This window comes from Vombatus ursinus, unplaced genomic scaffold (assembly GCF_900497805.2).
Source record: "Vombatus ursinus unplaced genomic scaffold, bare-nosed wombat genome assembly UNPS02014247.1, whole genome shotgun sequence".
Classification (NCBI taxonomy): Eukaryota; Metazoa; Chordata; class Mammalia; order Diprotodontia; family Vombatidae; genus Vombatus; species Vombatus ursinus.
In genome coordinates, this window is record NW_020954025.1 from 1 (window position 1) to 11,288 (window position 11,288).

General features: G+C 34.9%; 1 protein-coding gene across 1 annotated transcript; it reads right to left on the reverse strand.

The window, feature by feature from the left end:
* Positions 1–437: 437 nt before the first annotated feature.
* Positions 438–10,913, reverse strand: LOC114042034 (piwi-like protein 1; the record flags this gene model as incomplete). Its single annotated transcript, XM_027860746.1, has 8 exons — positions 438–559; positions 827–953; positions 4,847–4,958; positions 5,542–5,739; positions 7,550–7,630; positions 8,530–8,651; positions 9,916–10,130; positions 10,796–10,913. Coding segments are annotated over 8 exons (1,095 nt in total), but the record flags the coding sequence as incomplete, so codon positions are not given.
* Positions 10,914–11,288: the final 375 nt, after the last annotated feature.

The window sequence follows — 11,288 nt, forward strand, 5'->3', positions numbered from 1 at the left end:
AGAAGGGGAAGAACCACAGGAAGACAACCAAAGTGATGAAAGGCCTCCCGAGTCCATGCCATGTACAGCACTGGCTAAAAGACCTGGGGATTTTAGTCTAGAGGGAACTCAGAACACATGATTTTCCATACATATAACAAACATATGTACTTGACTCCAAGGGAAGAACTAGGAGAAATGAATGGGAGCTGCAAAGAGGCAGATTCAGATTTCATAAAAGGATTAGCTATTGCAAAAGCTACTTGTCTTGTTTGGCATGTTTTCGATTAGGTGTTGTACTGAGGTCCTTTCCAACTCTGAAATTCTATGTGATACTTCACTCACTAAATATATCGAGACTATTTAATGAAATTCTAACAAATTATCACATATTGTAATGACTAATGAATATAAAAATTTTATTAAGTCATTTAGCCCATTATATTTTTTCAGGACACCTACTTGTGAATATAGTCAATGAGTCTTCCAACTTCACGTTGCCTTTGTTCTGGTGTCAATCTTGTATGAACAGCTAAATCTTTCATCACATTAAAATCATTGTGCATTTTATCAGTTAGACCTTTAAATGAAAATATGTGTAGATATGTTTATACGAAAGTAAGACTTTAATAAGAAAATCAGGAAAATGGGGAAAGAAGGGGAATAGAGTAGTAACAGTAGAAACAGAAGAAATTGAAGGAACTGAGAAGCAGGAAGCACAAATAAAGTTAATTCATGATTTTCAAATACAGAGGCCAGAAAATTTTAAGGAGTTAATTACTCTAGAAAAAAAGTTAAGTACAAAGTAAGCTAGTCATCTCTCTCCAGAGCAAATAAAGTTTAATACCTGTGAGGAAGCAGAGTTCAGGCATGAGCAAAGCAGGTCCTGGTAATATACCACCAGGGCCCCTCCTCCGCTTAGGCTGGCTGACTAAAACTGGCTGCTTTAAGTCAGTGATTTCTGTGTTATATTGCTATTTAATAGAAACAAGAAAGACTGTCACCGTTAACAAATATCCTTAGTAATAGCCACAATAACAAGCAAACTTAAGTATATTTTTGAAAACAAGAATGCATGCTGATAGTTATCTTAGTTATTTGCTTTAAATCTAACTACAAAACCATCACAGTTTGTATACTTTGGAAATGTCACCTTTTTCCCTATGAATTTTCATGGCCAAAAGACATAGTAGAATGTTCTTACCAATAGCCTCACTGAATATCGAGACTACTAACAGCACTATTAGTTATGTAAAGAAGGGTTCTTTGTGGTATAATGGATTTAGTCCTGGATTTAGTAGTCAGGAGACCTATGTTTGATTCCCAGTGAAGTGGGTCACTTAACCTCCTTGGGCATCATTTTCATTTCTAAAATAAGGGAGTTGGACAGTTTAAGAGATACCATCTTTGTTTCACAAGTCACATGTCAAACTTATCCTCTCAAGTTTTAGTCTTCACTATCCTCCTTGTCCAAGTGGTCTATTCCAATTAAAGTCTTAGATTCTCTAAAAGAAACTGAACTCTAATGCTGTTTTTAAGAGAGCCTATGCTGTGAAACCAGGTTACAGGCATTTTAACACGAAGTCCTTCTAATACTTGTAATACTCACATTGTATATTAAAGCAAGTAGAGCAATGAGATATTATTCCATGTGCATCATAAAAAAGCAAATATTATATAAATTGCAGACTATTTTAATGGCCTGTTGTAAGTAAAAAAGCATTTTAAATGGTAGATACTGATATATCTCTGTATATTCTTATATGACAAACTTCCTCTTGGATTCTCTCAACCTAAATTCTAAGGATATCTTCAAGGACAAATCTGGATACTTTTCAAAGCTTTTGATAGTAAATCATGCCTGTTCACTTTCTCCAATTTCTATAAATACCTCTTTCTCACCCGATTCCTATGCCTTTAGCAATTTTGGTGGGTTGTATCAAGCCACTGAGGAACTTCTCAGGGAACCATCCTGTCTCCCTTACTTTTATCACTACTCATATGTTGTCATATGTGAATTCATGGGACTTCCCACCACCTCAGTTCAGATTCATACAAACACTGTCTACAAGACATTTAACCAGTTATCCCCAATTGCTAACTTCACCAAGTGTTCCTTTCTTCTTAGTTTTGCGTATTCAGTCTCACCCATTTTGAAAGAGATTAAAAAGTTTCTTACTTATGGTTCTTAATTCTTTATATCAAGCCCATTCTACCCAAGTGCCACTTCTTCCTTCATTCCTATTATTTCATTGTTAAGGAAAATTCCTGGATGAGCAAACCCCTTTTACCAGTCACACTAACAATGTATCAGAGACAAAGCTCAAAATTAAGGTCTTACTTGCTCCAAGGCCTGCTTTCTATCCAATACACCTGTGCTGTCAAACTCAAATAGAAATGGGGGTAATTAAACTGTACATAAGGCTCCCTGTGGGCTGCATGTTGACTTAGTTTTGAAATGTAATATCTATATTTTGTTTTATTTTAATTTTGTTAAATTTATTTTAATATGGTCTGGGCTACACTTGGGAGTGTTGTGTGTCATGTGTTTGACACCTCTGCACTATGCCATACCGATTCTTCTTTTGTCACAGTTATAGAACATCAGAGTTGGAAAAGACCTCAAAAGTCATATAGTTTCAGCATAGAGCAGGAATCCCATTTACAACATTTCTGATATATTATCTAGCCTCTCTCCTTTAGGCCCCAATAACAAGCTACTCACTATCACTTATGACAGCTCATTTTAAATAGTTTTCTTAATGTAAAGGTGAAATATGCCTATACACCAATAACAAGCTACTCACTATCACTTATGACAGCTCATTTTAAATAGTTTTCTTAATGTAAAGATGAAATACGCCTAAACTACTTTTAATCCTTCTAAGAGACAAATAAAACAAATCTGATCCTTATTCCAAGAAGAGTCCTCCAAATACTTGAAGGTTACAGGTATCTTCCCTAAGTAGTTCTCTCTTCAATCTAAATATTACTTACTACTTATTTTCAAACGATTTCTTTATTGTATAGTTTCACATCTTATCATATCTGGGTTGTCCTCCAGTTTGTCAATGTAAGAACACTGCCTACACCAAAGATTGAAGCCACTGAAGAAGATGTAGTAATGTCTAATAGTAATATAATAACATCTAGTCACCCCCCCTCACAATTAGTAATGTCCAGCTGTTGAGACTGATAGATCAAAATGCCATCTAGACCACCCATACCTTTCTCTCTGCCATAAATGCAAGGCTTTATTAAGGAAGGAAGGGAGTAGCTCAGGAACACTTCTATATTTCTACCATTACCACCTTAAATCAAGGTTTTGTCATCATCTCGTGCCTAGAAGGCTTAAAAAAAACAAAACATAAACCTCTAATACTAGTCCCCATTTCCTCTTTTGTTAAATAAGTCTACCTATAATTATCACAGACAGCTAGGTGGTACAATGGATAAAACCCGTGGGGTCAGGAAAATTCATCTTCCTGAATTCAAATCCAGCCTCAGACATTTATTAGCTAGGTGACCTTGGGCAAGTTACTTAACCCTGTTTACCTCAGTTTTCTCATCTATAAAATGAACTGAAGAAGAAAATGGCGAAACGCTCCAGTATCTTTACCAAGACAACTCCAAATGGGGTCACAAAGAGTTGGACATGACTGAAACAACTGATCAATAACAGTTATCAGTCAGTACAATCAGGTGTCCTAATGTCCCCACTCTTCTCTTACAAGTGGCTTTTTACACCAAGTTAGATATCTATTCTAAGTGAGGCTATAGGAAAATCTTTCTGAAATGCTTGCATAGATGGCCTTGATATCTGCATAAATTCTAGCCTTGAACCTAAAATTTTTCAACATCTGTTTTGTTATTTACCCTTGCATCTAAAATGTCAAAAATATTGCCCCTCCCCCCTGCCATATTCACTGAGACAGCCCTGGAAAACTTTCTATATTGGACCTTACCAAGTATTCATTTAATTGAATAAACTTTAAGTACAGAGAGATTTCCTTAGTTCTCTCTCACTGTCCCCTTTGACATCACCACCAAAATACCTTTGAGTTGAAAATTACCTATGAAATGAAAAAAAGAAATAGTAAAACTTCATTTATCTGGCATCCCTGAAAAAGGAGTTCCATGTAACCAGATTTTTCAGATAACTGAAGTTTATGTTTCTAAGTAACAAAATATTTATTTTAGCCCTTTTTTGATGGAACCCATTCTAAGTTTTATTACTCACTAGTCTGATTTTTTTAAAATAGTCTGGTAATTTTTTTTTATGATGACAAAAAGTCATTATTATTGCAAAATATTCTAATAGAGGGATGCCTCTCAAGGGTTACTCCAGTGCATTTTGACTATGCCATGAATTGTCTGTCTCCAGATAGCCATTCTTTGGGGCTTTGCCTTTTTATATTTTCTCCTCAGCCATTCTTTGGGGCTTTGCCTTTTTATATTTTCTCCTCAATGACCAGTGTGCCAGCTGTTAGTTCTTCCTGCTTTAAGGGTGTAGGTGTCTCTAGCAGTTTCCTTTTCATCAGCCATAGGCTGGGAAACCGGACAACTAAACTCAACATGATAGCTTTGTGGCTAAAAAAATCACAACAAACAAGCACCAAGTGAAGCGTCTCAAGGCACATTAACTTTATAACAGTGATTTGGCTGCTCAGAGGCCCTTCCTCCTCTTCCTAGATAGCTGAAGCTGCTAAAGAGGTGACATCCAGATAAATAAGGTACTAATGCATCTTACTGTGTAGGTGTATATATGCATATGTTTTTATTCTGTATGTATCGTTATAACCTACCTTCGGGGCATAAATGAGAGAAAAAGGCAATCACATAAGTTTCTTAAAGCTTATTTTTATACCTTTCTGTAGTAGTCTAAAAAGCTGATTTCAGAGCCATCTGCTTTTTTAAAGGTGCTTCTTGGATTCTGCTCCCAGTCAATATCATCTACTCTATAGGTTTTGTTGTTGTACCTGTAAAACAATTCCAGGAATTTCAATAATCCAGAAGTGACAACGGCAAACTTTTACTATAAATAAGATTAGGTAACAGAAAGAATGAATAGCAGTTAAGTGGTTCTTCTGATTTAAAAGCTCTGAAGGTGATGAAATTTTAAATTAAAATTTTGTTTTTTCTAGAGAAAAAAAATTTTTTTAGTTAGCTCTAAATGTATGATTTAAAAGACCTAGAAAGAAGGACATTCTGAAGAAGCTGTTATGGATAATTGAGGGGGGTAGCCATCTGTGAATTAACACTCCAGAAAAACAGGCCATTAAAGATCTTCGTATGATGTTGCTTTTTGCACTTCAAAGTATATGTAAAATGTACCGCAAGGCAATCCTTTAAACAAAGCTATGTAATGCTGAGATGGGCCAAAGGGGACAACTATTTCTCCTCCCTTGCTTCTATTCTCCTTATCTTAAGAATTCAACTGGCCTGTCAGCCAGAGGTGTAGTCAGTACTTATGAAGAAGAAAGAGTAACACACCCTTACTGTGAAGAATTTACGGAAAGACTTTAGAAAGTTGTAAAGTAAAAACAAACGGAGCTTTCTCACTTGGTAAGAACGATTAATCCTATTAATTCTTTAGAGACTTGTTCTTGAAATCGATGTTCACCAAACTGTTGATGCAGGCTGAACATAAAATCTAAAACAGTTTCACTTCGAAGAACCTTATGGCTTATATCAGTACACAGCATAATGTTATTCTCATACTGAAGAATGGAGGTAGTGAATCCTGGCCAAATTACCAACCTGTGAAGGAGTGTAAAAATTTTTTAGAGGTTCTATTGTAAATGCATAATACTCTACCTTAAATTTACACAAGACCCATAATCCAGATTTCTTTCACTTCTTTTCCATGCTTTATATTTAAACTTTAAAAAGCATCCGTTAGTTTCATTCAGTACTCTGATTAGTCCCTTTAAACCATTATTAGTTTTTTTTTTTTTTGGCAGGGGGTGGGAGGGAGAATGTCTTAAACTTATTTCAAAATCATTTCCACTGAGGGATCTATAGTAGATGAACTGTTTAGCAGTTCATCTGGAAGAATGGAAGGAAGGGTAGTATTCACTGGACTGCAAATTCAAAATAACTAAAAATTGTATTATAGTAGCCAAAAGAGCTAGTGAAATCTTAAGTCTGCCCCTCATTAAATTTCCAGGTGATAATCTCATTCTACTCTGGCCTGGTCAAAACACATCATCAAGTATTATGTTCTGATCACTATATTTTAGGAAAGATTTCACTAAGTTGGAAAACATACAGAAGAGTGTGAAAAATATGAAGATTTTCAAGATAATGCTGTAATTATACTGGTTTAAGGATGTTTAGCCTGGGAAAGAAAGGATTTGATAGAGACATGATAATTTTCATTACATATCTGAAAATCTGTCAAAAAGGGATTAGAGTTAAACTTTTTTTCTGCTTGGTCCTATAAACCAGAACTAGGAAGAAAAAAAAAACAGATTCAGGATTAATATAAGGAAAAACCTCCTAGCAAAATTAGAAGTAACCAAAGGGATGAAATGGGCTACCTTCAGATGTGGTGAATTTCCCTTCACTAAAAGTCTTCAGTCAAAAGCTAAGGGCCAGTTGATGGAGATAGTGTATGTAGGAGGGTAAACTATTAAGGTGTCAGTTGGATGGATTAGAAATCTGAGGCCTGTTTCAATTCTGAAATCACAGATATATAGCCCAAGAGGCTACAGCGTCTTGGCTGCAGGGTCAATTAATCCCACCCCTTCAACTGGCAGATGCAACAACTTAAGCACAAACAGTTAAGTGTCTTGCCCCAAGGTCACAAGTAGAGTATATGGGGTAACTGAGATTACATCTAAGCCCACATCCCTCAACTCCAAAATCTAACACCTTCCACTTCATGTGTTGCCTTTTGGTAGATCCTTTGATTCTCACCAATGTAAGAGTTTATAAAATGAGTTGTGGCTTGATTAATGTCAAGTAATACAATGCACTCTAAAAGTTTACCTAATCAGTGAAAATAAAAAGCAGCAGATATTCAGGTTTAGTGGACTAATTTAACTGATGATTTTGGCTGTTAAATCTGTATTGTCTTGAGACATCCAAAAGTTTATAAGATTTGGCCAGTTTATAAATTTAGCACTGGTAATATTAAACTAACTTTCAATCAACCTAAAAGGCCCTTTGCTGCCCTTCCTACCTTATAAATTCCTTCCTCCCTTTACCTCCAACAAAAAAGAATAAAAATTTAAAAATCCTATAATGTTGGTATCAGCAACCTAGATTTAAAAAAAGAAGACTTCTAATTTATACTTGATGTATACCAGGAAGTTGAACATGTCATTAAACTTTTAATAGCAGAAACAGACTGAAAGGCCTTGGGACTCACACTTCAGTACTTTGGGCCTTTTTCCTCATCTGAATAAACTGAGTATTTAGTAATTAGGTAGTCTAACTCTATTCTGGCTCTAACATTCTAGAGTTCTCATATGAGCTTTTTTATCTAATAGTTCCTACACTTGAAAAATACCCATCAAATAAGATTTTCATTTCCAATCCCAAAATATCTAAGATACATACTAACCTATGATTTGGGATATTAATCGGATCACTTGGATTATAATAATTACGTCCAATTTGTTGCAAATTCATGATCTTCAAAAGCCTGGAAATAAAAAAAATCAGAAAAGTTTTAATGGCATTGGTTTTACTTTATCATCCTTGGTTACCCAATATTGCTACATTGACCCTACATATGCTGGTGGATCTACGATATCAATTGGTGTGTGAGCTTTCCTTTTTCCTACAATCAACTCAAAATCTCTCCAACCTTTGTGATTCTTATTCATGGCAACTGAAGACTCTAAAGAGCTACACACTAATCTTAAAACTATCAACCTCACTAATAAGACAAATTCAAACAACTCTGTGATACTACATCATACCCATTATATTGGCCAAAGTAATCTAAAATATAAAAACTAAATGCTAACAAGGTTGTGAAGAAACAGGTATACTCATTAATTACTAGAATAACTGCAAATTTATATAACATTTTTGGAAGCCACTCTAGCAGGATGTGGTCCATTTATTGAGAATACACCCTGACAGGGTTATCAGAAACAAACAAACAAAAAAAAAAAGTCATCCTAACACCATCATTTGCAACTGCAAAACTTAGAATCCACTTGAACATCAAATGAGGAAATAGCCAAATAAATAAGATGTAGTACATTAATGTAACAATATTATAATTAAAACCAGTAAGTATAAGGAATAGAAAAAAATCTTTAAATAATATAAAATATGGGTTAGGTAGCTCAGTGGATAGAGCACCGGCCTTGGAGTCAGGAGGACCTGAAGTTCAAATCCAGCCTCAAACACTTGACACTTACTAGCTGTGTGACCTTGGACAAGTCACTTAACCCCAACCGCCTAGCAGAAAGAAAAAAAAGAAAGAAATAATATAAAGTGGAAAAAATATAATCTATATACTGCACCACCTAGCTGCCAGTGAAGATTCAGCATTCTCAGTAAAAGACACTAAAGATAGTTTTAACAAACCTTCTGAAAATAATGTTATAAAATTGTAAACAAGTTGGTGAAGTGGGTGGAAGTTCATTTGTTAAGGTGACTGTTATCTTCACAGTTTCTCCATTCCGAGTCTGACTAAACACTTCTGTAACCTGAGAAAAAGCATGAGTAAATAAAAAAGCATTTATTAAGCACTCATTCTGTGCACCAAATTCTTTGCTTAGAATATGCTTAGAATAATACTTGAGCACTGAGAATGCAAACAGTAGAAGACAGTCCCAGCTATCCAGGAGCTCAAAATCTAATTTGGGAAGTGAGACGGGGAGGAGAATAGCACATGATACAAAGACAGGCCCACAAATCCAAAGGATAAAATGATGGGGCAAAAGGCAAGGCCCAAAGGTTCTTAGGTTACATAAGTAGTTAAAAGGAAATGCTGCGGGCCTAGAAGGCAGATTGAGTATCTTAAAAGGCAATGGCAGGGAAGATGGGCAAGGCCTGGTGGTCCTTCCTCTGTTTCATCAAAAGGAATTGAATTATTGACTCTCAACTTATCCAAGCCCTGTGAAGTCAAACAGTAACAGCAAAAGAAGTGGCAAGAAAGCAGGATGCCCCTGATGATGGCAGCTTTTCCTGCATTCCAAATATCCTGGATGGATTTTGGGACAGCCTAGGCTGGAGACAGGATGGCAAGGCAAGGCATTAGAAAGACTATTAATAGTTAATTTTTAAAAAGGAAACAAAGTCTTGCAGCATAATATTAATTCAGTTAGCTTTTAAACACCTAACAATACAGATACTCTTAACTACGAGGACTCTAAAGGATAGATTTCATTAGTCAACACTAAATATAAAGAACCGTTCTCTTAGTTTTTCTTCTTTGAGTTGCCTTTTTTTAAATCATGCTTTCATGTGAAAGGATATGATCTATAAACCTCCAAATATTCCCATTTACAAAGTACAAAGAATGAAATCAAATGTGTAAACCTAATATCAACAATGGCGTTTTGGCATGATAAATTTTATGCCTTTAAAAAATCCAAAATAATGGTAACTTTGTATTACAATTCAATTTTAATATCTGAAAATTATAATTAAGGAACTTACTTGACCTCCTAATGCCCTAGGCAACTCTTTAAGATTATAAGTTGCAGAAGGGTTGCTGATCTGCATTGGTAGAAGGAGATCCTTAATTGAGAGTTCCTTATATCAATGATATCACAAGATGGATTTTTAAAAAAAGTTAGGACTACCAAACAAACAGCTCTGAGTTTAATTCCAAATTTCCATTATGGGGCCCTTCAGTATTCTCTTAAACTGATATGATATTCTGAATTATCCAGCACCACAACTAGTGATTTCCCCTAACTTTAAAAAGAGTTTTTAATATCAAAAAGCATTAAAAAATATCACAACCTTATTTTGTAGTCTTTTGGGTAGAAATAATATTGTTCCATCAAAAGCATGACACCTTCCTATTAATTCTTCATGTTGAAAAAGTAAAGCTGAACGGAGTCTCCTGGCTTCCATTTGTGGGTTATAGTCAACATGGTACTGATACAAAGCCCACTGGGGACGAGATGTCAGTCGAAAGTGATTTGTGCTTAATCTTACTACGATGCCTGAAGAACCTGAAAAACAGAGCAAGAGGTTATCCAATTGTGAAATTTTTAAAGTGCTCATTCTTACCTGAAACACATTTCAAATAAAAATCTAAGTAGATCAGTTTCCTTAAAATAGGCAAAAAGAACAAGAGTATAGTCTCAGCTATATCCAACTCTTTAAAGACCACTACCTCATCCATTTATCCATTTATTTTTTAAGCAGATACAGAAATTTACTCCCTAAGCAATTAAGCCTACCCAAAGGTCTAATATTATTAACACATATACTTGCCAAATAATCTCACTATATTGAAAGACCTAGCCAATGGCCCACTAATTTGATATAGTATTAGAAACAACCAATGGCAAAGCAAAGAATTTTTAACACTCTCTAATAATTACAAGATGCGATTTGACCTGTTCATTTCAAAACAAGATGTGAGAATTCTTATTTTTTTTTCCCAGGACAAATAGGGTAAGAGAAAAAAAAAACAAAAATGGCAAACCAAGAACCTTCATACCATCTTGTCTGCTTTGCAATGCATATAATATTAAATTGCAAATGAAAGACAGAAAATGTGATACTACAATTTTATAGTCACATTATTTAATAGATCCTTCCCGAACTTGTGTGTACCTTAATAGACTTAAGATGCACCCTTCTAAAAGGACATTCCTTAAAGTTGACAAACCTGTTTTTGACTCTTTAACATGTTCTAAATTCTGTCTGGTATTCACCCCAAGGTCATGGAAATCTCTTCGACGGCCTCCTCTCTCCCCCAAAGATAGCTCCTGGAATCCCGCTGAAATCTGAAGCTCTTAATGATTTTGAAAAATAAAATTATACATTAGTAATAATGCCACCAAAATAGAAAAAAGGAACTACATTAATTTCTCTAATGCTATTAAAACAGATCCCTGAAAGCAGCTGAAATACTCAGAGCAATATACAGCTGGTCTTTATCAACACTGCTCCAGTTATCTGCTGGCAAAATAATCAATAAAATAAAACCTTAAGAATTTCTCAACAATCTTTAGAAGACATGACTTCAGAAATGTGTAATATCAAGATAGCATCTCTTTTTCAGACCTTTACAATTTTTGTTTTCTAGTCTATATATTATTTTCCTTATTATACACTAAAACATTTATTACAAATGATAACATTGAACAGCAGTTTTCTAA